A 26,727-nucleotide genomic window follows, 5' to 3' on the forward strand; every position below is an offset into this window, starting at 1 on the left:
CTTTAATGAAACAGAACCCTGAAATCTTTCATTCCTTTATTCCTTTTATACTGCAGCAATCTATCAGTTATTACAGGCCAGTAACTAAAGATCAGAACAACACATTGTATTTGTTTATTAATTTATTATAAACAGTCTTTCCCTCACCAGCACCTCTCATTGTTTTTTTCTGTATCTCTTTCTTGCTCTCAAAAGCAAAACAAAACACGTCTAATCGTTTTAGAGTCCTTTCCCAAAGAGCTGACGCTGGAGACTCCTTCCAAAAAAAAAGGCTAAATAAACGTCTTCTCGCATTTTCGTCCGGTTCCATCACATCTCTAGCTTCAGGTGTAACAGTCATGTAAATGTTATTCTTTGTCAGTTAAAACAATACACAGATGTTGATGTGACTGGGGTTTTTCTTTACAGTAAAGTGCAATTACAAGTAAATATATTGATGCACGTATTGCGGGAATGGGTTTCATGATTTATTTTGTTGGCACGAAAGACTGATCTCTTAAGTGAGAAAGAAAAACAGATCCTCGTGGACGCAAGAACCTAACTGACCGATCTGATATCACATCTGAGTCAACCTGAACTCTTAAAGCAAATCCGTAAAGATTTTCCATCTGAAATGAACTGATGAATACATATTACGTACAGTATATCCCCACGATATGATGTCAAGTCTTGGGCTTGAGTTAAACAGTTTATTTTTAACATTTTGTGATGTCATGTCCACAACATTATAATTCGTGACGCTGGGACTGTTACAATACTTATGGCTCACTTGGCTCCATGTGATAATAATAAACACCCAGTTTATTTACTCGTAATAATTTTCCAGGTCTTATCGTGTCATAATTGGATAATAAGATTTAGAGTTTGGACGAGAGCATACTGGAGAGGAGATCATCTAGCCCCCTCTGGACGTGTTTCTGGGTTCGTTCTCAGGAATACGTGATCCTCCACGCATCTTAACCGAATCAGGGTTACTTTCCTAACCGTAAACAGCTGAGAGTTTTTCGGATCCTGCTCAGGCTCTCATGCCGTCTGCATGTAATTTGGCACCGACCACAAATGGCTCCTGTGGCTCTCTAAACAGTTTAGGCTTATTTCTCCGAATCTGATCGGCTTACGTTTTTCGGTGTAACCGAATAAAACACAAACAAAATCATACGTGTTCTGTCACGACACGGTGCGTGTACACGCTATAAAGGATCCCACAGCCTGATATTTAAGTTTGCCGATAAGTTCACTGAGCATCGGTGCTACGGTCTGCTGCATCGAGACATTACTGACCTCCATTTAAAAAGAAGAGGACTTTTAAGAAAGCCTGTGCCTGTGAGGATTTAGCTAATCCTGGCATGCAGACAGACTGTATGAAGCCTGAATGGGCCTTTTATGTACAGCCATACAGTGTCTGTTTGAACCTGAGAAAACAATGAAAGTGTTTTATTTAACCACTTCTTCTTTGCAAAATCTATTTTCCTGGAATAACAATAATACTGAAAGGGGAAGTTGCTGCTCTTTTCATTCACATGTAACAGGGTTTGTGTTCAGGTTGTGCTAGTGAGATCTAATGTAAAAGAAAGAACCAAAACAAAACAAATTGACCCTGAGACTCCTGTTGAAAAATTGTAATAGGTTGTTCTTTATGTAATCAGCTTAAGGTGCAGGATTTATTTCGAGCAAAGCTAATCAGTGAGTCACTCCACAAACTCGCCTCCTCTTTTCTTCTCGCATGCCATCCCGATTTACTCAAGACACGCACCTGCTCATTTATTTTATTTTCTGTTCATACACAGTTGTAGTTTAAAATATTCACCAGCGTAGACTGGGTGCTTGTAGTTAATGGACTGTTTAATTCAGGTGAACACTAAAGAGGATTCAGTGTGGAGGTAACGAGCCATCAGTGGGTATTGTTGGTTCATCAGAGCAATCTGATGTATCGTCATTGACACTATGGCGCACTTTCTCATGGCCACATGCATATCAGCTGGACGGCCTCGTGGAGAACACAAGAAAGAGATTAGCGCCATTGTGCCCTAGCGAGGTGTCGTGCCACATTTAACAACCCTCTGTATTCCCAGAGCAGAACAGTAGTACCCTTGCGAGAGCCTCACGCACGCCGGATGATTAGTGTCCGGAGACACCTACTGAAAAGAATTTCTACAGTCCTTGGGTTCATTTTGCACTCCCTAACCCTCAGCCCTCTTACTCCCTAAAAGTATACTACAGCTCGATTACCATGAACTAGCGAAACCTTTCTTAAATATTGTGCGTTCCTTATGGCTTCTTTCTCACCGAAGCAGTGAATGAATGCAGTCATTGTACAATTTTGTGTAAAGCCTTAGCGCTGAGCTCTTGCTTGTGCCAAGTTTACTCGAACCTTTAAGTTTCTCCAGGTTCTCTGGCAAGATCAACAAGTCTATCATGCAGATAAAAGGGTCTATTTCAGCCCCTCCATTGTATGCCGAATTACAGGGATGTTTTTCTTGCTTTCTTTGCCAGATTCCTTCTTTGTCTCACCTGTCTTTGATGTATAAACACAGAGCACATACACGCTACTGTACGAGACAAACTGTTTAGGTTTTCACATCCGTACCATGGAACAGGTCATGTAAGGTTTTTTGTCTAAATGACCTCCATATTTTTAGTAGGAAATCCAGTATCTGTGAAGTCCCAGCCGTTCTCAGTCTGAAAAATATTTCTTAGCAAAGGACTTTTATTCCCGAAATCTACCTACAGGTGTCGGTTGCTGATGAACCGTGTTCCATAAACGATAAACGGATGACGCACAGATAAGGCGTGTTGCTGTTAAAAATCGGCCCTGAACCCGCCTCCGCTGAAATAGTGATGTAGGAGTAATGTGTACTGCCATTGTAAATATCAGGAACAGGAACGTCATGGCCTTGGTAAGGAACAAGGCACTCTCGGTCTCATATCAATATTAGTGAAGTTTCACGATAGGCAGTCAGACAGCTGCGTGGACCAGCTCCTGTTCACATTGTCCATCCTTGAACCTCTCTCCATTTAGAAAACAAAAAAAAAAAAGATCACTTCAGCTTCCTTTGCTTGAGGTTATCACGACTAGAGTGAACGTTTTCACTGATAGCAATAGCAAGACCTGGCGTTCATGTGAGTGTTATGGTTCCAGCTGGTCAAATATCCGTGGTGAAAATTTACACCGTGTAGCGGAGGCTATCTTGGTTGCAGGCTACTCGGATGACACTGCAGGAACAATTTGTAAAGCTTTGTGAATGGAAATGTATTGTTTGTCACTATGGAGGGAAAAAAAATCATAATGTTTGATGAGCGATTGATCATAATATACTAATATGAATATTCTCAGTTTGAGCAATGAGCTTGAAATGTATTAAATGAGCCCAGGAGTATGATACGGTCAGTATTACTGTAAAAAAAAAAAGGCAAAGGATCGACACTGTTTAGTGTGACATTTAGCTCTTGGCTGGAATTCAAAACACAAAATGGAATGAATGATGCTGATCCATCGGTCATGTGAGGATTAGATCCCTTATGAGAAAAAAAAAGGAATGATTCATTAATCTTTCAGCAAGCAGTAGGCAGGGCTGACACACCTACAAACACACACACACACACACACCCTATCTGTTTCTTTCCTAGGTGTGTGTATAAACAAGCCTGTCTGCTGCTGCGTGAGGTCACTCGCATCGACAAACCCCTAAACGTCTCGACTACATTCAGCCATGGTGGACAAACTGGCCTCTGTAGGACGCATGCTGCTGCGGCGCCGTGCTCTGGACTGTTCCAGCGAGGAGACCCGTTTTGCCCGCTGCCTCTCCACTCTGGATCTGGTGGCTCTGGGCGTGGGGTCTACGCTCGGTGCTGGTGTCTATGTTTTGGCTGGAGAGGTAGCAAGAGAGAAGGCAGGTCCTGCTATTGTCCTGTGTTTCTTGGTAGCAGCGCTGTCGTCCATGCTGGCAGGACTTTGCTATGCAGAGTTCGGGGCTCGAGTGCCCAAGACGGGCTCGGCTTACCTGTACAGCTACGTGACCGTGGGAGAAATCTGGGCCTTCATTACTGGCTGGAACCTTATTCTGTCTTATGTCATTGGTGAGTTGTGTGACTGTTACTTTAACGGGAACATTGTGCTTGATTGACATTTGAGACACTGACATCTGAGAATGCGTCTTGTGATGTTCAGGTACGGCCAGTGTCGCTCGAGCCTGGAGCTCCACCTTTGATAACCTGATAGAACAGCGCATCTCCAGCTTCTTCCGGTCGGTCATGGCCATGAAGGTTCCAGGCAATGTGCTCGCAGAATATCCGGACCTGTTTGCCCTCATTCTCATTCTGCTGCTGACCGGTGAGCAAGCTGTTCATGTGGTTGCGTTTATCATTATACATGCTGGCAGAATGTTAGCCAAGAGAATGCATTTTATTTATTTATTTATTTATTTATTTCCTTCCTTTCAGGTCTTCTTGCTTTTGGAGTGAGCGAGTCTGCTCTCGTCAACAAAATCTTCACCGGAATCAACCTGGTGGTGTTGAGCTTTGTTATGATCTCAGGCTTTGTAAAAGGCAATACAGCAAACTGGAATCTCACCCAGGATTACTATACCAATGATACCATCAACACAACAATGCAGTGAGTCCTGTTCTAATATTTATGACCTCTGGATTGTCGTTTAGCGTCTTTCATTTTGCGTTGCGTCGGATGTGTGAATTACACGCCGATGGTGTTAAGACTTGTTCTTCCATCTTCAGAGACGTGGAGAAACATTTTGGATCTGGTGGCTTTGCACCATTTGGCTTCAGAGGCATCCTGGCTGGTGCGGCCACCTGTTTTTACGCCTTCGTGGGTTTTGACTGCATCGCAACTACAAGTGAGTCCTCATATTCATGCTGAAAACACTGCGTTGTGTCTGTTTATTGCATGCTATGGCTGTTGTGTTGAATCTGAACCTTTATTTCTGTAGGTGAGGAAGCCAAGAACCCGATGCGCTCCATCCCTGTGGGGATCGTCGTGTCACTGCTCATCTGCTTCTTCGCCTATTTCGGTGTATCAGCCGCACTCACGCTAATGATGCCGTATTACAAGCTCAATACCCAGAGTCCTTTGCCTGAGGCCTTCAGCTATGTAGGCTGGGCACCGGCACGATACATAGTGGCCGTGGGTTCACTCTGCGCCCTTTCTACCAGGTAAGATGTACAGAGAGGGCTTTATTGGAGCAAATTTGATTTCCCAAAAGCACCACACTACAAAGTCATCACATTAAGCACTTTGTCTGCCAGTGAAGATGATGATTGAGTTTGCAGTGCTTTAAAGAGCATCACTGTCCTAGGAAACTCTTATACTGTGAATGTTTCTCATTCTTCAGTCTTCTAGGCTCCATGTTTCCCATGCCACGTGTAATCTATGCTATGGCTGAGGACGGGCTGCTGTTCCGCTCTCTCTCCAGCATGAACAACCGCACCAAAACCCCGCTCCTGGCCACGGTGGTGTCTGGACTTGTAGCAGGTCAGAAAAGTTCTGCTTAGGTGCTCTGTGACTGAGACCAGAAGCATTTGATTTTTGTCATTCCCTAAATTTTGGAAGCAGCTTTAGATTAAGTGTTAAAGTTGTAGTTTTTTCCACATTCCATCTTTGTGTTAAATAACTCATAGACATTAAAGCTGCAGCTTTGTAATTAAATGCAACAAGTTTAATTAAATGTTTTTCTTGCATTTTCTTATCAATACATAATAGAAAAGTCTGTGATTTTATATTTTTACGGTATCACCCAACCCTTGTTAAATAAAATGGTTGCAGATAGCTAATATTATTCTTTAATTTTTGGTAGCACTCATGGCTTTCCTGTTTGACCTGGCTGCATTGGTTGACCTCATGTCTATTGGGACATTGCTGGCCTACTCCCTGGTGGCTGTGTGTGTTCTCATTCTCAGGTATCTTAGATCAGATTCTGAACATACTTCTACACTCAAAATGTTGGATATGTGAAATAACTGGCTTGTGTGTGTTTTTCTGCGTAGATACCAGCCAGGAATGCTTAGCTCCACCAGTCAGAGTGAAAAACTGGTGGAGCTGGTGGGAGGTGAGAAGGTGGCAGTGTCTGGAGACAGTGGAGATGAATACGGTCTTGACTCAGATGATCGCCTCCCCAGAGAGAAGTTCTCCTTCAAGCTGCTCTTGGTTCCTTCCAGGGACAGCCCGACCAAAATATCTGGAGCAATCGTCTATGCTGTAACTGCGATTATCTGTAAGCATGTTTTGCTTTGTGTAATCAGTGTAGGGCTGCATTATAGAGCTAAATCATCAATTATTTGGCTTTTTTATATATAAAATGAATTGTATAACATTTATTAGTACCTTTGAATCACTGCTTCTTAGTCACGTTATTGAGTGTCAGCTATGTTACTCCAATTTGCCTGTTAATAAGTGGATGGATGGAAGGATGAAGGGTTTGGATGGATGGAATGATTGGTTTAAAAAGATGAATGGATGGATGGGTGAATACAGGAATTAGATTGATGGAGGGAAGTAAGAGAGGTTGAATTAATGGAGGGATTACATGGGAGGTGGAGATGCATGAATGGACAAATAGATACACAGATAGAGAGGATGGATGGATGGATGGATGGATGGATAGACACACAGAAATCCTGGTCTTGATTATTTGTGCAGCTCAGGTTCAGTGTGTGTTTAATATGATATCTGAATATAAACAAAGGTTTTATTGAATTAGTATGAATTCACTGCTCTCCTCAGCCGTGCTGATCACCGTGCTGTGTACCGTGTTGGCCGTGTGGCTGGACGAACTGATGGAAGGCGATCTGGCGTTAGTGACCGTGTGTGCCATTCTCACATCGCTCTGCTTCTTCTGCGTCATCATCATCTGGAGGCAGCCAGAGAGCAAAGAAGCTCTCACCTTCAAGGTATTCGTGAGATGAATAATTCTTCATGTCTCTATGAAGGTCATTTTCCGTCACGGTGCTAATCCTGATGTTTCTTCTCCTGCAGGTGCCTCTTCTGCCTTGGCTGCCTCTGTTTAGTGTTTTTGTCAATATCTACCTCATGATGCAACTGGACCTGGCCACGTGGTGCCGCTTTGCAGTTTGGATGGCTGTTGGTGAGCACACATATTATGGTTTTACATTTTCCCTCACTTCCAGCTACACTATCTATGTCATTGATTTCCTTATTTCAATGGTTTTGATTCCTTTTGCTTGCAGTCCCTTCCCTCTGGGGGGTTGTGAGCCCAAATGGTTAAGGCTCTTGGTTGTAGGTAGACCCTTCGCTTGTGTAATCCACTACTTCTGTAATCACCATTACATTGCCACCCCTGCTATAAAACAGAGAAGAACAAGGCATTGGTGACTATATTTGTCTGATCTGCACACACATCCCACTCTATTGTTTGTTCGGCTCGGTCCACTTTCCTCACAGCCTTTCAGCTCATAACAAAAATATGTTTCGGAGAAAGAGAAAAGCATTTAGTGTATTTGATATATACACACCGATCAGGCATAACATTATGACCTAATATTGTCTTGGTCCCCCTTTTGCTGCCAAAACAGCCCTGACCCGTCCTGCACTGTGTATTCTGAGCCCTTTCTATCAGAACCAGCATTAACTTCTTCAGCAATTTGAGCAACAGTAGCTCGTCTGTTGGATCGGATCACACGGGCCAGCCTTCTCTCCCCACGTGCATTAATGAGCCTTGACCACCCCTGACCCTGTCACCGGTTCTCCATTGTTCCTTCCTTGGACTACTTTTGATAGATACTGACCGCTGCAGACCGGGAACACCCCACAAGATCTGCAGTTTTGGAGATGCTCTGATCCAGTGGTCTAGCCATCACAATTTGGCCCTTTTGGACAAACTCGCTCAAATCCTTACGCTTTTCCATTTTTCCTGCTTCTAACATCAACTTTGAGGACAAAATGTTCACTTGCTGCCTAATATATCCCACCCACTAACAGGTGCCATGATGAGGAGATCATCAGTCTTATTCACGTCACCTCTCAGTGGTCATAATGTTATGGCTGATCGGTGTATACACACATATGAGGAACTACAAAGCTTCCTTAAGTCTTTCTTTCATTTTCCAGATGTCATGAAACTGTCATGAAAATATTTTATCTGGAAAATTTTATACTTGACAACTATTTACTATGCTTTAAAGGTTTCAGCAGTATGAAAAACCATTACTTCATATACTACACTGAGTACATACTTAACCCCTTATGTTAATAACGTTACACTAGCTAAATACGAGAGTATATCAGAGTACTGCCAGTTAGGTGTTAAAGAAGCATTTAAAGTGGTATAGAATTAGTAGGAAATTTAGTAATGTGTTATATAAAAGTTATCTGATTGTTTTTCCTGGAAGGGGCGTGTCCAGGTGCAGGTTTTTGCTCTGATTAAGCAGAAGCCACACCTGTTCTAGTGAAAGTCGAGAGCAACTGATTAATCAGGTGTGATCAGAGCGAAACCCTGCACTTACACTGGACCTCTGATAAGTTTAGACACCCCTAACATTACACCTCTAACATTACACCAAGAAATAGCTTAGTTTTACAATTTTAATCACTCTTCTATCTAATACTTGGCTCTGAGTAATCTTCCAGGTATTCTGGGCACAGTGAAAACGTACACATGTACAGTGTAGGTGTGGTTCAGTATGAGTGGTATGTTTGGTATGAGGATAATCTTTAATTTGCATTAAGCCATTGGGCAAACACTCTATGAAAATGTGCAAACAGTGGAAGGTACAGCAACACAAACACCTGTCGGGGGGAGCAACGTGTCAACTGAACCTCGTCCAAGAACGTCGTGGTTGTTAATAGTTGCTAGTTCTGTCATTTCCATGGACGATAGACATCATTTGTTAAGGCTACCAAGTTTATAACCATTTTAGCGCACCAGACAGATGTTATCACCATGGCAACGCTAACACTTCTCTTAGTCGTGCATCGTGAATGTTTACACTAATGCTCTGGCTCGTTCGTTTATCCCCCCCATCTCCTGATGTTTTCCCTTGCAGGATTCATGATCTACTTCTTCTACGGGATCCGGAACAGCAGTGAGGCCCTGAACAGCACCCAGCGAAAAAAGAATAAGAAGGGCCCCATCTACTTAGGAGGCGATGACAGTGAGGCAGAAGGCATGTCTCCCTGATGACCAGACAAGCCGCTCATCTCTAACCATGAAGTACTACACTTACAAAGTGAAGACTACAAATTCAGTGTTATACAATTGAATAATCCTTATTATATAGATTGTTGAGCATTATATTTAAAAAAAAAAAAAACTACCCGAAATATTTAGACCGTGGACAGTACATTAAAATCAGTTATACTTGACGTCGATGGCCTAAACTGCTGGTAATAGTACAGTACAGATAAACACTAGCAGTCCTCTAGCTGATGGATGTTAGTGTACTCAGACATGGTGTCTGTTAGACAGTAGGCCGAGTGTATACAGGGTATTTGTGAATATGTGGCGATTGTTAGTTGTTTCTATTTATCTTGTCGTCTGTTGAAACAGGGATCTTTTGGGACAGAGCTGCTACACAGTCCAATCGTGAGGTCCTGCCACATTGGGTGCAACTTGGTGTGTGTATTTTAGTCACAAGAGTGACCTCTAGTGGTTAATGTACAAAATGCAACAGCAACTCCTTTTCCATCGACCAGCTTGTTTACGCTTTAATGTTTAATGTGACGTTACGGTTTAACATTGACGTGACGTTATGCTTTAACGTAGATGTGACGTTGCACTTAAACATTAATTGGACGTTTTGCTTTAACATTAATGTGACGTTGCGGTTTAACATTAAAGTGACGTTATGCTTTAACATTGACGTGACATTGCGCTAAAGCATTAATTTGACGTTGCGCTTTAAAATTCATGTGACATTTAATATAGATGTGACGTTATTTTTAACATTAATGTGATGTTACGGTTTTAACATTGACGTGACATTATTTTTTAACATTGACGTGACGTTATGCTTTAACGTAGATGTGACGTTGCGCTTGAACATTGATTGGATGTCATGCTTTAACATTAACGTGACTTTATTTTTAACATTAACGTGACGTTACGCTCCAACATTGACGTGACTATTTTTTAACACTGACGTGACGTTATGCTTTAATATAGATGTGACGTTGCGCTTAAGCATTAATTTGACGTTACGCTTTAAAATTCATGTGATGTTATGACCTCTAGTGGATAATGTACAGAATGCAACAGCAACTCTTTTTCCATCGACCAGCTTGTTTACACTTTAACGTTTAATGTGATGTTACGGTTTAACATTAATGCGACGTTACGGTTTTAACATTGACGTGACGTTGCGCTTAAGCATTAATTCGATGTTACGCTTTAACATTCATGTGGCGTTACAGTGACCTCTAGTGGTTAATGTACAAAATGCAACAGCAACTCCTTTTCCATCGATCAGCTTGTTTACGCTTTAACGTAGATGTGACCTCGCGCTTGAACATTAATTGGACGTTACGCTTTAACATTCATGTGACGTTACAGTGACCTCTAGTGGCTGATGTACAGAATGCACCCGCAAGTGAACAGAACACTGAATCGCTACATTTTGACTCTTGCTTGTTTACGCTTTGACATTCATCACTGAGACCGGTCAGTGTTTATGCAGTTCATTCAGTATTAAAGAAAAACTTTCTGATTTTTGAATAGGTTTTCTTCATTTTTTAAAAAAATAAAAAATGGACACTGTTACTAATAATGGATTAGTACTGTAGAATGTCTGGGTGAGATGGATGTGTGTGTGTGTGTGTGTGTGTGAGTGTGTGTGTGTGTGAGGCAAATGGAGAGCAACTTATGTTGTTGTTTATTAAGTTCATAATCTTTTTAATTTGAATGTTATTGCCCTTTTGTAACCAAAAAATGAAGTATCTAAGAGACTCCTGCGGAATGGGGTTTGACGAAACCTATAAAGTCACTGATCGAAGAAAATTGCACTGGAAATATCTAATTTTTGATAACAGCTGTATTAAAAGTGTAATGTGAAGGTCTTCAAACAAACTGTATAAATTTATACTTTTAAAAAATGACATCCGGAAATCCTATACTCGCCTAAAGCTGCTTTGTTCAGTGTCTGTTGAAGAAAGGTTCCTAAATGAATTGGTTATGACTGGAATTTGTATCATATCACACGGAAAAATAACTAATATTATATAATAAATATATACATATATATTTTTTAGTTTCCAATGAAACTTTTATTTTATTTTATTTTTTAACTCTCTGTGGTTGAATTAATTTTTTTCCTACTCTTTTTTTTGTCATTATTTCTAATGTAGTGGATTTGTAGTGCACATCTGTTGTATATATATATATATATTAAGCTACGGTATTGTAACTCATATTTTCTTCCTTTTCTTGCTTTGTCTACATTTGTTGAATTAATTATTCCTGCTTTCAAGTTTTAGAAATTTATTTTTTTACAGTATTACCATATTAGTGTATGTGCAATATATGAAATGTGTCTATTTACAGGATCTGTCCATGTAAATATTCACTGTTGCGAGATACATTAGTTTAGGCTTTCAGGCATTTCACGTTGGACGGTTTTTGGGTTTTTTATTTTCTTCCCAATGCGGAACTGTGCCTGAAGTTAAATCTCCTCCTTGAAGATTCTTTGCCATTTTGCCTTTCAGCTTCACTTTAAGTGTATATTTTACCTTTGTATTAATCTGTCACTGGATTTTGTACACTGTAAATAAATGTCATGTCAGTGTCATTTTTTAATAAAACTGTAATTCTCGAGGGTTACTCGACAATCTCTGTCCATTTTAGGCTCAAACCAATCCGAATAAAATCCAAGCCGGCGTTACATCACACCCCAAACAAATAAACGAAGCACGTGGCCGCTACGTTGTCTTTCATTAATAATCGTTCATGTCACATTTTATTGTTATTACATTTCATCTTTCATACAAGATCAATAAATACATAGCTAGTAGTTGTTTCAACCAGTTAAATGACAATGTATTGGTTAATAGTCAAACAATACATTTTTTTTATTTGTATGGATATGAAAGAGTTAAAGCTCTAAAGAAGATCCCATTCCGAAATGTCCGTTAAAAGACTGGATAAAGACAGAAAGGAAACGAGATAAGATGCTAGAATAATAGTGAGGATATATAAGACGGTCGGGTTTTTAAAAGCCGTGTAAAATTTCGGAACAAAAATTTCTGTCAGGTGACCGGTGTTTGCTTTACGCGGTTGTCAGATCTCCGAAATGTTCCAGGCTGACATCCCGATTAATAATCACACCTCAGGGGTTACCGCATGTGAGTTTACCATCAATAACCAAATGACGGAGTCGGTATTCATAGCAGTGATGGAGTTAGATACACAAATCAGACTAGCAAGTAAGCTCAGTGAAAAGCTCACCGCATGCTTCCCATGAAAAGAGATCATGTAATTTGTTTAAAATGAGATAAATAGCAAGTAGATGATAATAATGTAGAACGCAACGTGGCAACCGAAGAGATGGCGATACTTTCTCCCTTTTCACGTCTCCAAAATTCATTTAGGTTGCAGGAGAACCGGACTCTGATGCCTGAATTTTGACGTCTTGGGTTCAAAAGACCACGTCTAGGTCGAGGAGGCAACGCATTCGCTTATTTAAGCATTCCTAATGTAACACTCTTCCTGGTGACACTTTTCCGTGCACGGTCCCTCCAGTTTAGTCCAGAGCTCTAAACATGGGGCTATCTTCAAACTGATATTTGACACGATCAAGGCCTGGGTTTTTGTGCAGAACTACTCAGGAGTGAAACCTAGAACATGTCCTAAAATGGATCTGGGTTCTGCTATATACAGCTGTGTTCAGGAGCTCACCGGTCGAGAAGGCAGTGTAAGAGGCCAAGCTAAAGGAGCACAATATGACTGGGTTTGCAGAGGAGAAGCAGGATGCAGCTGCAGGGCACGGTCAATCAGCAGAGGCAGCGGCGATCGCTCTTGGTCACTTCCTCGGACGAGTGCACCACGTTGGGCACGAAGCCGCTCTTCACCCCCTCCCAGCCTTCTTGGATGGTGATGTCACCCCGTTTGACAAGCTCAAAGATGTCACGCGTCAGCTCTGTGAAAGCCCGCTCCACGTTAATAGCGTCGCGCGCCGACGTCTCCACGTAACGCATGCCGTAGGCGGCTGCCAGCTTCTCCGCTTCCTGCTGGCTCACCTGCCGCTGAGGCTCCAGGTCACACTTGTGGCCCACCAGCAGGAAGACGATGCTGTGTGGCTGCACGTGGCTGCGCGCCTCCTCCAGCCACTCGTGAACATTCTGGAAGGAGCGGCGATTAGTGATGTCGAACAGCAGCAGGCCACCCACTGAATTACGATAGTAAGCCCTGGTGATCGACCTAAAAAAATGAATAGTGAGCAGATCAGAACAAAGCCATCATGAAAGTCATGATAACATTATTCTTAAAGTTAGAACATACAATAGAAGAACCAAACTGACAAGAACCAGGTACAGATTAGGGACCTAAACTGATACAAATAATTTAATGATATAAATAGAAATTAATTCTAAATTTTAGGGAAAAAACTACAGTGTCTAACCCCTGACTTTATTTTATTGTATTATTATTATTATTTTCTTAAATAGTTTATTTTGCTTTTGTTCTTTCTTTTTTTTCTTGGTTTTCTGGTTGTATTAGATTTGTTAAATTTACTCAATTTGTTAAATTTGTTAATGGGTAGAAGATGTAAATTGCTTTAATTATTTCTTTAATAATTGTATTCATTGTAAATACTTTTCCTAATAAAAAGGGCGTGAGACTAGAGTCGTGTATCGGGACAGTGAGTCCAGATGAAGCAACATTTCTTTACATTCGAGGAGGCACTTGAGTGAACAGATATGAATCTTGGAGGACAAACAAAGACCATTTTTATTTTATACATGAATGCTTAATCTATTTGGAGATCGGAAAAGCCAAGATAGCATAAGTGGCCATGTTCTCTGAGCTCATCAGTGTGTAACACTGCCCTGTGACCCCACTGCCCTGAGGGTAAAGGTCTCAGAGGAACCACATGATCACCTTCACCCTCCGCAGATTGTATCTATCATATAAAGAGCTTGGTTGGTGGGTGGGAAGTTAAAAGAATGTGGAAAAACATGCCTGGTCAGGGTTGTGGAGAGTTACTATTTTGGGAAACGTTCTGGTTAGACCACACCCACCAATAGAGATATGTTCATTTGCAGCACTGAACAGATACAGATCATTTTATACCCAATTATACATCATATATAAGCTAAAAACCTCAAAAGATATTGCTAAAGCATATGTCAGGCTTTCCACAAGCATTATATCCTCACAGGTTCTGCTCACCTCCATGATACAGAAAAACGTACCTGAACCTCTCCTGTCCAGCCGTGTCCCAGATCTGAAGTTTGATCCGTTTGCCCGGCTCAATCTCCACCAGACGGGAAAAGAAATCCACTCCAACGGTGGGATCGGACACCTGCGCAAAACGCCCCTCTGTGAAACGTCTGATCAAACAAGACTTCCCCACTGTCGAGTCGCCAATGACGATCAATCGGAACTGGTATAGCCATATAGCTTCCATAGCTCATGAGATCTATAGATGAAAAAGAGTAAAAATGTGCTTTTAGTAGAAATATACAGTACCGTGTAAAAAGATTTTTCTTTAATTCATTAGCAATATACAGGAAAACCAAGCAAATAATGTTATCATAATTGTTTCATTTTTTCTGTTAGATGCACAGTGATATACACTATATTGCCAAAGGTTTTGGGACACCCCTCCAAATCATTGAGTTCAGGTGTTGTTTTTCAGGGGGTTGGTAGTTCCAGTGAAAGGAACTCATAATGCTTCATTTTGGACAATTTCATGCTCTTTGTGGGAACAGTTTGGGGATGACCCCTTCCTGTTCCAGCATGACTGCACACCAGTGCACAAAGCAAGGTCCATAAAGACATGGATAAGCGAGTTTGGTGTGGAGGAACTTGACTGGCCTGCAGAGAGTCCTGACCTCAACCCCATAGAACACCTTTGGGATGAATTAGAGTGGAGACTGTGAACCAGACCTTCTCACCATCACAACATCAGTGCCTGACCTCACAATTGTGCTTCTAGAGGAACGGTCAAAAATTCCCATAAACACACTCCTAAACCTTGTGGAAAGCCTTCCCAGAAGAGTTGAAGCTGTTCTAGCTGCAAAGGGCGGGACAACTCCATATTACATTCATGTACATGAAATAAAGGCAGATGTCCCAAAACTTTTGCCAGTGTAGTGTATATTCCAAAAAAATGAGCTGGTACATTGTTTAAGACTTCTTGGATAAAATCATACAGTAAACAGCCTCAATGGTGTTTTCTTCAGAAACAATCAATTATTTAATAGAGAAATACAAAAATAATTCTCTGTAACATTAACATGAAACTTTTTTATAGGCTTACTAATGCATCACACATCTAATAGACATGTAACAGTGGTTTAGTGGTTAGTCTGGGGGTTCAGTTCTCATGTGCGGGAAGTTTGCCCTAACCCTAACCCTGTGAATTGAGGGTTTCCTCTAGGTACTCTGGTTTCTTCCCCCAGTCCAAAGACATGTTTAGTAAGCTGACTGATATCTCTAAATTTTCCAATTTTCTTTTTCTGTATATAACAAGCCTTAATTATCCAGTGAACCCTTTAAGAGTACATAATGCTGTTACTGAATAATTTAAATAATACTTTAATGTGAAGACCTAAAAGCTGGGAGTTTAAAGCATTATACACTGATCAGATACAACATTGTGAGCAGTGAGAGGTGAAGAGAATAAGACTGAGTATCTCCTCATCATGGCACCTGTTAGTGGGTGGGATATATTAGGCAGCAAGTCAACATTTTGTCCTCAAAGTTGATGTTAGAAGCAGGAAAAATGTAAGGATTTGAGCGAGTTTGACCAAAAGGGCCAAATTGTGATGGCTAGACCACTGGATCAGAGCATCTCCAAAACTGCAGCTCTTGTGGGGTGTTCCCGGTCTGCAGTGGTCAGTATCTATCAAAAGTGGTCCAAGGAGGGAACAGTGGTGAACCGGTGACAGGGTCATGGACGGCCAAGGCTCAGTAATGCACGTGGGGAGAGAAGGCTGGCCCGTGTGATCCGATCCAACAGACGAGCTACTGTTGCTCAAATTGCTGAAGAAGTTAATGCTGGTTCTGATAGAAAGGTGTCAGGATACACAGTGCAGGACGGGCTATTTTAGCAGCAAAAGGGGGACCAACACAATATTAGGCAGGCAGTCATCATGTTATGCCTGGTCAGTGTATATATGACTGTATACTTATTTGTTCTCACGGGTCAGGGGTGTCAGTAGAGTAACAATGTCATTTACTAATCTATAGCTAAAAGTAAATAAATAAATGAGTGATTAAAAAGTGCATGGAGAATAACCAAGTTTTTCTGAATAAGATTTTCCACGGCTTGATTCGAGTCACAGATTTAGGGCTGCATCTAAGCACCAATCTCCACCAGCCATTTTTGGTTGGGAGCATCAACACAGCATCAGGATCCGTGTTGTAATGGCAGTGATAGTGTTGTGATGAAGCTGCTACACAGGAATGATGCTGCAATTTAATGCATCAGACCTTCTCATGCTAATAAAAGCCTTTAGACGATCAAACCCCTGGGTTATTCTTATTATTAACCTTAACCCTGACTTGCACACACGGCCATTTGGTGAGTAGATAATACTTTATTGTCCATTGTAGGCCTAAAAATTGAGCACAAACTGTATCCTTGGGCAAGTAGTCTTCAACAAAATGCGCGTCTCAGGCCACACACACACACACACACACACACACACACGCTTTATTAAGGCACACAACCGATTCATAACACACTGGACATACCTCTATAAAGCTTCTTAATGTCTTGCAAAGGCAAAACCCATGATCTTCATTGTGTGTCGGTGTGAAAAACAAGCGGCGTCCCAAAGCAGAGCATGCACACACACATCCGAGCAGGTTTTGTTAGAAATAACCAGCCTATGCAACTAGTTTCCGTTATAACGGTGCAATCCTACCGAGAACCATAATCACTGAGGAAGAGTGCGATCTAATAATCAAGGATCGGTTATTTATTTATTTATTTAAAAAAATCCGTTTCCAAAATCGAATCTTCAATCTCATAATAATGGATGAAAGAATGTTTGTAAAATGTGCTGATGAAATGGCAGCATCATCAGCATCATATAGCCTGACTCATCCCTCATCAGTACCATTACCGTAAAGCGCACAGTGATTGCGCAATCCGCGGGGGCGCTCACTTTCGTGCTTCCGGTCACTGAGCAAATATTACAGCCTTTACAGTGTGTGGGAGGATCTCATCGTCAGGCCTACTACAACACGGGTCTCCAAATACTTCACCCCCACTGGAAAAGACAGATAAGCCTCTGTGCAGATGGTGCAATCAATACACATTTAGATGCGTCCTGCGGGCTGGGGTTTCACAATATTCAGAATTCAGACTGTCAAATTCACGCAATCTATTGCTTAAAACCCTTATTTTTTATTTTATTGTACAGTAACAGTAGTTTAAATGTAAAAGGATAAAGGTAATGCAATATCTGTTTTTGTGGAGTGTGTACACTGACAAGAGTGCTTTGTGTATTTGTACATGTATGCAATGCTCACTGTTCAATACACATCAGGCATAACATTATGGCCAGCTGAAGTAAATAAGACTGATGATCTCCTCATCATGGCACCTGTTAGTGGGTGGGATATATTAGGCAGCAAGTCAACATTTTGTCCTCAAAGTTGATGTTAGAAGCAGGAAAAATGGACAAGTGTAAGGATTTGAGCAAGTTTGAGGAAGGGCCAAATTGTGATGGCTAGACCACTGGATCAGAGCATCTCCAAAACTGCAGCTCTTGTGGGGTGTTCCCGGTCTGCAGCGGTCAGTATCTATCAAAAGTGACCCGGTGAACCGGTGACAGGGTCATGGGCGGTCGAGGCTCATCATTGCACGTGGGGAGCGAAGACTGGCCCGTGTGATCCGATCCAACAGACGAGCTACTGTTGCTCAAATTGCTGAAGAAGTTAATCCTGGTTCTGATGGAAAGGGGTCAGAATACACAGTGCAGGACGGGTCAGGGCTGTTTTGGCAGCAAAAGGGGGACTAACACAACATTAGGCAAGTGGTCATTATGTTATGCTTGGTTGGTGTATGACAAAGGTTTGTGGACACCTGACCATCACATGGCCCTCTACACCAGTTTTCTGAGAATGATTTTGCTAGATTTAGGAGTTGTAGTTGTGGGGATTTGCTCATTCACCTACTAGAGTATTACTGAAGTGGGGTAAACTGATGTATGTGATCAGTGGGGGATGAGGTCAGGGTTCTGTGTAGGACAATAGTGGTAAAAACATGTCTTCATGGAGTTTGCTTTGTGCACAGGGGTACTGTCATGCTGGAACAGGTATGGATTTGGGAAATTGCACTGCTCCAGCATACAAAGACATTCTATATCATTTTGTGCTTTTTAAATTTGGGTTACGTTTTTGAAGGAACCTCATATGGGTATGATTAGATTCAGATTCATATATTTTTGGAAGGATGATACACACTATATTGTTTTGGGACACCCCTCCAAATCATTGAATTCAGGTGTTGTTTTTCAGGGGTTGGGCTCGGCCCCTTAGTTCCAGTGAAAGGAACTCTTAATGCTTCAGCTTCATACCAAGACATTTTGGACAATTTCCTGCTCTTTGTGGGAACAGTTTGGGGATGACCCCTTCCTGTTCCAACATGACTGCACACCAGTGACCAAAGCAAGGTCCATAAAGACATGGATGAGTGAGTTTGGTGTGGAGGAACTTGACTGGCCTGCACAGAGTCCTGACCTCAACCCCATAGAACACCTTTGGGATGAATTAGAGCGGGTGTGCAATACTGATATTTAATTGATTAATTGACCGCCCTGGTTCTGCTGAACCCCCTGTCTGTCCTGTCCACTGCAGGTTAGTTTTCCTTGCCTCTGATACTTTAACTCAGCTAACAGCCATATGAAACATGTTGTGTGTTAGAGCATGGGAAACACTCAAATATGCCAGACCCTGTAATCTAAGGGTGGAAAAAAACAACTACAACATGGAAACGTTTAAATGTCGGAAGCTCTGCCACGCCCTCAATGTGCACGAGACCGCAGGACGGGGTTTGGCTGCCACACACTACGGAAGCCGTGAAGGCTCACATTCTCCTGTAGTCCTGAGAGCAGCAGGGTGTAATAATCCACAGCCAGGATGATGATGAAGTTTTTATAATATGAGCTTACTCAGAAACAACAACAAAAACGTCAGTATTTTAAATAATTTTATCTTATCCGTCTTACTGCTGACAAACTCCGAGTCTTACTCGAAGATATTTTAAACATTTTTTTCTGAGTGATTAAAGAATGTGGAAGTTTATTCCAGCTGCTGAGAGTAAACAGTAACCCTGCTCAGAGCGCGTGCTTGTTGGGAGAGTTTCACCATCATGCAGCAAGAGCATTTGTTTAAAGTGCTTGTGATCGGAGATCTCGGAGTCGGAAAAACCTCTATTATTAAGCGATATGTCCATCAGATATTCTCTCAGCACTACCGGGCAACTATCGGCGTCGATTTTGCGCTGAAAGTGTTGAACTGGGACAATCACACAGTCATCCGCCTACAGTTATGGGACATTGCAGGTGAGACTGTTTCATGCTTTTAAAAAATGATATAAATATTCTATCTATCTATCTATCTATCTATCTATCTATCTATCTATCTATCTATCTATCTATCTATCTATCTCGCTATATATGGATATATGGATATATATATATATATATATATATATATATATATATATATATATATATAGGAAATCCATTACATATATAGATAGATAGATAGATAGATAGATAGATAGATAGATATACTTCTGAAATTAAAATGAAAAATGAAGTTATTTTGTTACAGCAGCTTATTCAGTTACAAGAAATAACACACACAAATATAAAACAGTTTTAAGGCATTATTTTTCAAATAAATGATATAATGTAACAGTTATATTAATATTCTATCTATCTATCTATCTATCTATCTATCTATCTATCTATCTATCTATCTAATGCATCTACCTCTAATTCATCTGCACATATATATAGATGCATTAGATTTAGATGAGTTAGATAGATAGATGGATGGATGGATGGATGGATGGATGGATGGATAGATAGATAGATAGATAGATAGATAGATAGATAGACAGATAGACTTTATTGATCCCATAAGAGAAATTCTTTTGTTACAGCAGCTTTAGTCAGTTACAAGATACAACACACAAAAATGTGAAATAAAAAGTTAAAAATAATTAAAAATAAATAAATAAATAAATAAATAAATAATGAAGGTTTGACTTCTGCATCACGTCTCTCCACATCCGACTGTTGACTTTTTTTCCCCACTGGAATGTAGAGGAATAGTAGATGTGTCTGGGTTAACCTCAGCTACATTCACTGTCTTGTAGAGTCACATGAGAGTTAGGAGTAGAGCCAAGGGCCCTTTTTCCCCACTGTGCTCCTTTGTCTCTTTCCTTCTGTCTTTCTCTATCCTTGCCTTTCTTACAGAATGGTTAATTAATAAGATTTCTAAACTACCCCACCCTACAAAATCATAACAAAACATATCAAAATTCTCAGGCATAAGCAGATATATGATGTCAGTAGTACAAGAGTAACTGCCAACACATGGATAAACCTCAGAGGCTTTTCAGACAATTGGTCTTCAGTGGTCACATGCAAGTGCTGTGTTGTGTCAGGCAGCTTTACACACATACATTACATAACAAACAGTACCGTGCAAAAAAATCTCAGGAAGAGATTTGGTAAAATGTTCGGAAAAAAAAACAAACCCTTTTTTGTGACAAAGCTTTGCTCTTTTAAAAAATATCATCACAATGTATTTATAAATGCCTTTCAGTGCACCCAAGGACACTGTACAGTGATGAAAAAAATACATATCATACACTCATGGTAGTAAATGAAACATATTGCAGTTTTAAAAAGTGATAATAAACAAACAAAGAAGGATAAAATAATATAAAAAGGGAAAATGCAAATGTGTATAATATTATGTAAAAACGTTGCAGACTAAACAATAAAGAGCACAATAAGACTGAATGCAATTTAAGTGTTAGTGTTAAAGGGAAGGCAGGCAGAGAGAGGGAGAGCAAATGTGAGAGAGAGAGAGAGAGAGAGAGAGAGCGAATGAGAGAGAGAGAGAGAGAGAGAGACAGAGAGAGAGTGAAAGAGAAAGAGACAGAGAAAGAGAGAGAGAGAGACAGAAAGAGAGCGAGAAAGAGTGAGAGACAGAGAGAGAGAGAGAAAAATAAGAGAGAGAGAGAGAGTTTCTCTGGAACATTTTGTGCAGATTTATAAGGAAATTAGCTGGTACGTTTTACCCAGCATCTTAGGGAATCTGCCACAGCTGGTCTGTTATGTAATATGTTGCTTCCTCAGCTGAAATACAGGCATTTTTCTGTACCATTTAATATGTTTGGAATTATGAAATGTTTCTGTACTGATTCACTTCACCTGGCACTGCTCATAATGTTATGGCTGATCGGTGAATATTATAGCAGCTATAAACATAGACACCATCCATCCTGAAAAGTTTAATATGTCTGAAAGCCTAACGTTACGTAGATGCATGTAATAAACACAGTAATGTTTAAATTAAGGTTTGCCCCTCGTTTTTTTTTTTAATAGGTCAGGAGCGGTACGGTAATATGACACGGGTGTACTACCGTGAGGCTGTTGGAGCTCTGATAGTATTCGACGTGACAAGAGCATCGACGTTTGATGCGGTACCAAAGTGGAAGGATGATCTGGACACAAAGGTTACTCTCAGCAACGGCAAACCCGTCCCAGCTGTTCTGCTGGCCAATAAGTCTGACCAGTCACGGGACGGCTTGTCCACTCAGATTCCCAAACTCGACACATTTTGCAAAGAAAACGGATTTGTGGGCTGGTTTGAAACATCAGCCAAGGTGAGTGGAGGTTAATCTTTGTGTGTGTGAGGGATCTCAGGGTTTCATTCTGTCTGGGTTTTATAACATGTTTCACAAGGCAGTATTTTACTGAAGTCCTTTTGTGTCCTTGCTACATAATATAAATGACGTCTAACCAGACCTAAGATTTTATGGGTCATAGGTAAAAAAGAACTCTGGTCAGTATTTTGAATTGGTGAATGTTTTTCCACATGTTGCCTCACCTATAAATAAGGGCTTCATGTTCTTAAATGGCCTAAATGTTGGTCTGGTGATTCTGTGTATTGACACTGGGATGATTCAGAGGTCAGTGTTGGATGATTTTGTGTGTGTGTGTGTGTGTGTGTCTGTGTGTTTGTGTGTTACTGCGATATGAACCACATGGACACATATCACTGTTCAGTGAGGGCATGTGTTTCAACTCACAGTTCCTCTCTAATTAAATTCACAGGGGTGTGTGAGATGGGATCTGTATGAACAGGACCCAAAGCAGCTGCTCAGATAAATATTGACACCTTGCTGTGTGAGCTCTGGTGGCTGGGCTTATTTAAACGCAGTGTGCTCTGCTTTGGGATTATGGCTTATAGTTGGAAGGGGTAAATGATAAGGCTGGATCATAAAACAGATCAAATTGTTTATAAAAGTTAAACATTGCGCTTCCGCAAAATCTGGTTCTTCTATCATGTGACTTATCTGCTGCTACATGCTGTGGAATTTGCTGCCAGGTCACATGATTGTCATTTAGGATGACTAGTGCTCATGTTAGACACTTCTGCGATTTACTCAAGCACAGCGCGATATTCTGAAGAACCCCAGATTTTATGTAGATTTTGGGCCATGTGACATCATCACATCCGGCATTCAGGAAAAAACAAAAAAAACCCTCTTCAACTGGCGTGTGTCAAACATGTGTAGAACAATCACAGTAATTATACAGTAATTACATAAATGGGTTCGCTGGTATTTGTTTAATAGAACAATCCTGTGCTTGTAATTTTTTTCCAATCCAAGTAGATTTTCGTGATTTTCTCACAAAGAGCCTCAGAAAAACCAAGCTTTTTTTTTTACCCGCACTAAATCCTGTAGGGACTGTCTGAAGAAACAGCACAACTTTATTACATGCACAGGTTCTGCTCAGGTTCGAACCCTCGCTGTCACTTTAGACACCTCACTGTCAATTGATCCTTATATTAAAAAAACACTACCAAGACGGCTTCATTTCGTCTCAACACTGCAGGACTGTGTTCCATTACTTCCCTCTCTGCCACAGAGAAACGTTATTCACATAAAGCTTTAGTCAAGACTGCCAAGTCCAAGACAGGTCCAAGACCAGGACTGGTCAAGATCGATTCCAAATGAAAGCATGATCGTATTTCTTGAGTTTTCCTCCTTACATGCCCCGCCCACATTTTTTTCATGCTTTTGGTTTTGTTTAGTAATGTGGAGTGTGAACCCAAGCCAATGCAAACTGAACTAAAAAATGAACCGAAAGTGTACATTTTGCTCCTAATCAGACTTGTGCTTAGCCTAGACTCCTTCTATCTTCATTTCCTTTTCCTTTATTTAAATTGTATTAGGTTTTATATTTTTTTCTGTATCTGTATCTGTACAATGTCCATTGGTATCCTGAAATGCATTTGAAATTAAAATGATATAATTATAATAATAATAATAATAATAATAATAATAATAATAATTATATATATATATATATATATATATATATATATATATATATATATATATATATATATATATATATAAATATAATTATTTATTTAATATTTTAAAAATGTATGAATGTAGGCTGATGTGTCTTATAATAACAACAACAACAACAACAACAACAACAATAATAATAATAATAAAATATTTTGTGTTTGTTTGTGTTGTGTTTACTGTATGCTGATGTTTCTTGTAATAATAATAATAATAATTATTATTATTATTATTATTATTATTATTATTTTATTATTTTAAATTATTATTATTTTTATTATTATTACATTATATAGCTTATAGCTTGAATTGTTTTCCTTCTATAAGTGTGAGAATGTGTAGTGTTTACTGTAGGCTGATGTGTCTTACTGCAGGCTGAGGTTGCTGTATAATAAGCACTAAATCCCAAGCACATTCTTATCTGCGTCTCTTGCCTGTCGTAGGAAAACACCAATATTGAAGCAGCAATCAGGTGCCTGGTGGAAAACATACTGACCCATGAGGAGAATGCTGTCAGCGACTCAGACCCAGACACAGTGACCCTGTCCGGCAACAACAACACCAAAGATCGTGGCAAAGCCAGATGCTCAGCATGTCCCAAATAGAAGACTGATGGTGAGGAGGAGCTGGAATCAGAAAAAGAGCGAGAGAGAGCATGAGAAAAGGGCACAGAGTTACTGGCTTCACCCTGAAAAAAAGCAATTAAGATAAGGCACTGCAGTAAAGCATCAGAAACAAAAAAAAATACTGCTGGTTTATATTCCTATAGCATTTCATCTACAGTACACAGCCAATAACTGATGCAGTAGGTGCACAGCAAAAAGACCAAAAACTCTCAGTGAGGAACAATTACAGAGCCTCTTTATTTTAGTTTGTGAGCGGTGTAAGATTGCACAGGCTGGATGCAACCCTTTCATGCAGTAATAGTCGCCTCGTTTGGGAGCGCAAACTATAATTGAGACAGTTAAATATTTAATTGAGAGTGTAAAGTGTTTGCTCATAAACCCAACAGTGGCATTTGCTGGTGCTGGGATTTGAGCTTATGACCTTCTGATCATGAGTTCAGTAAGCCAATCAATTTTACTACTGAGCTACCATTTAGATGACCTTTTACAAGAATAACAGTGTGGAAATGTCTCTGACATGCACACTACAAGGGTTTGGGGGAAACATTTGTCATAATTATAATAGTAATAGTAATAGCTCATCTATATCTATCAGTGTGGTGCCAGAACGTATCCCTGAGGGATGCATGAGGGGGGAATTCACCCTGAATTGGAAGCCAGTCAATCACAAATCGGAGCATATTTAAAGTGATGCCATGTTTTTTTTTTAAATGTGGAAGAAAACCATCCAGAACGCAAGCTCAAGATCAGACCCATAATAATAGTAATAATAAGATGACGAATGTTGGATTATTATATTCATGTGCCTTTTCCAATCTCAAGTTTGCTTTTCACACATACAATAAATAAATAAATGAACAAGCAATGAGATAGTAGTTACATGAGCTACCAGGATAATCCACATTGACATACATCGATCAGGCATAACCTTATGACCACCTGCCTAATACTGTCTTGGTCTCCCTTTCATGCACTGTGTATTCTGACCCCTTTCTATCAGACTCAGCATTAACTTCTTCAGCAATCTGAGCAACAGTACATCGTCTGTTGGATCGGATCACACGGGCCAGCCTTCTCTCCCCACATGTATCGATGAGCCTCGGCTGCCGGTTCACCACTGTTCCTTCCTTTGTCCATTTTTGATAGATATTGAACACTGCAGACCGGGAACACCCCACAAGAGGTGCAGTTTTGGAGATGCTCTGATCCAGTGGTCTAGCCATCACAATTTGGTCCTTTTGGTCAAACTCGCTCAAATCTTTACGCCATTTTTCCTGCTTCTAACATCAACTTTGAGGACAAAATGTTGACTTGCTTCCTAATATATCCCACCCACTAACAGGTGCCATGATGAGGAGATCATCAGTCTTATTCACCTCACCTGGCACTGCTCACAATGTTATACCTGATTAAACGTGCGGAGACAAATCAGCAAAGCGCAATGCAAAGTCCAGTTAGTGTCGCTGAAAGTCCAAAACACTTGACAGTGTGTCACAGAGTGAGAGCAAGGTGTTATAGCATGCATCACAGTTATCCATTAATGTTATGTCATTTTTTTCTGCTTGTTTTTCTGTTCAGAACACAAACTTTGGTTAATTTTAGAGGTATGAAAATGAAAGATGAAAAAGTTTTTAAATGGTGCTTGGACAGTCAGTGGTGCAAACCTGGCCTGGTCTTCATGTTCTCTTGATTTTTCTTTTTTTATTATTATTTTTTGAATGCAGTGTTTTAAAAATGCGTAAACAAACCAGGGCACACGGTGTTATTTGTGTTGTATGATTAGGAATCTATCATTCTCAACACGATACGCACACACGAAGACTAAGACATGACTAAGCTGGGGCAGTTCAGAGCAGGTGATGTCTGTTTAGTTCACCTGATTTATGTGTATTTATTACATTGAACAATGTCTTGCTTATTCCCATCACACAGGGGCTTTGCTGTTTTTAAATGATTACAACAACTACAGTATTTTATCTTATAGTACAGTATGTAATAAAACGGAGCGATTCAGGGCAGTGAACATGCTGCCCCATGATTGACCAAATGAATGGAACATCTGTTATGTAGGATTTATTTAAATAGCATGGATTATAATGTTCATCCACTGCTGTATTTATTGACTGTATTTATTGTGCCACATTCATGTACATGGAAATGAACTGAACAGCTTGGAAGATGCCTAAAGCAGGAATGGTGATGAATAAAGGAATTTGAAACCACGTCTTGTAAATGAGCTGATGATGCATGTACTGTGTGTGTGAGGTGTAAATCTTGGGGGGTGGATCAGCTAGAGTTTTATGTTGCATCGTGAAAATTTCACTTTAAGATGCCCACC

The 26,727-nt window shown here is 40.3% G+C and overlaps 3 protein-coding genes across 4 annotated transcripts in view; 2 read left to right on the forward strand and 1 right to left on the reverse strand.

The window, feature by feature from the left end:
* slc7a3a (solute carrier family 7 member 3a) overlaps positions 1-11,780 on the forward strand; it is a 13,203-nt gene extending 1,423 nt beyond the window's left edge. Inside the window, exons 2-12 of the mRNA XM_058415099.1 lie at positions 3,628-4,077; positions 4,169-4,330; positions 4,441-4,612; positions 4,732-4,850; positions 4,944-5,166; positions 5,346-5,485; positions 5,808-5,910; positions 5,998-6,224; positions 6,734-6,900; positions 6,986-7,094; positions 9,013-11,780. Of these exons, the coding sequence (XP_058271082.1) occupies positions 3,711-4,077; positions 4,169-4,330; positions 4,441-4,612; positions 4,732-4,850; positions 4,944-5,166; positions 5,346-5,485; positions 5,808-5,910; positions 5,998-6,224; positions 6,734-6,900; positions 6,986-7,094; positions 9,013-9,146 (1,923 nt within the window). The 5' untranslated portion in view covers positions 3,628-3,710 and the 3' untranslated portion in view covers positions 9,147-11,780. The remainder of the gene's footprint in view (positions 1-3,627; positions 4,078-4,168; positions 4,331-4,440; positions 4,613-4,731; positions 4,851-4,943; positions 5,167-5,345; positions 5,486-5,807; positions 5,911-5,997; positions 6,225-6,733; positions 6,901-6,985; positions 7,095-9,012) is intronic.
* A 134-nt stretch (positions 11,781-11,914) lies between these two features.
* On the reverse strand, positions 11,915-17,233 carry rab39ba (RAB39B, member RAS oncogene family a). The gene is made up of 3 exons (XM_058415100.1): positions 16,881-17,233; positions 14,372-14,598; positions 11,915-13,376 (listed from the first exon to the last, which is right to left on the reverse strand). Exons 2-3 carry the CDS (start codon positions 14,584-14,586, stop codon positions 12,950-12,952), a joined length of 642 nt encoding a protein of 213 aa, XP_058271083.1. The 5' UTR covers positions 14,587-14,598; positions 16,881-17,233; the 3' UTR covers positions 11,915-12,949.
* A 1,969-nt stretch (positions 17,234-19,202) lies between these two features.
* Positions 19,203-26,611, forward strand: rab38c (RAB38c, member of RAS oncogene family). Of its 2 annotated transcripts, XM_058415102.1 has the most exons (4): positions 19,203-19,699; positions 21,764-22,044; positions 24,207-24,378; positions 25,390-26,611. In XM_058415102.1, the coding sequence occupies exons 1-3, from the start codon at positions 19,507-19,509 to the stop codon at positions 24,366-24,368; spliced, it is 636 nt and encodes a 211-aa protein (XP_058271085.1). In that variant the 5' UTR covers positions 19,203-19,506; the 3' UTR covers positions 24,369-24,378; positions 25,390-26,611. The 2 variants fall into 2 exon arrangements, with proteins under 2 accessions (XP_058271085.1, XP_058271084.1); XM_058415101.1 differs by having other exon boundaries at positions 19,204-19,699; positions 24,207-26,611.
* Positions 26,612-26,727: the final 116 nt, after the last annotated feature.

The sequence above is a fragment of the Hemibagrus wyckioides genome, linkage group LG18 (assembly GCF_019097595.1).
Source record: "Hemibagrus wyckioides isolate EC202008001 linkage group LG18, SWU_Hwy_1.0, whole genome shotgun sequence".
Taxonomy (NCBI): domain Eukaryota; kingdom Metazoa; phylum Chordata; class Actinopteri; order Siluriformes; family Bagridae; genus Hemibagrus; species Hemibagrus wyckioides.

Coding starts and splice junctions, on each gene's coding strand:
- rab39ba (XM_058415100.1), bottom strand. CDS start 14,586: ATGGAAGCTATATGGCTATACCAGTTCCGATTGATCGTCATTGGCGAC. Junction 13,377..14,371: donor GCTGGACAGGAGAGGTTCAG/GTACGTTTTTCT, acceptor TCATTTTTTTAG/GTCGATCACCAGGGCTTACT.
- rab38c (XM_058415102.1), top strand. CDS start 19,507: ATGCAGCAAGAGCATTTGTTTAAAGTGCTTGTGATCGGAGATCTCGGA. Junction 19,700..21,763: donor ACAGTTATGGGACATTGCAG/GTGAGACTGTTT, acceptor TTTTTTTAATAG/GTCAGGAGCGGTACGGTAAT. Junction 22,045..24,206: donor GGTTTGAAACATCAGCCAAG/GTGAGTGGAGGT, acceptor TGCCTGTCGTAG/GAAAACACCAATATTGAAGC.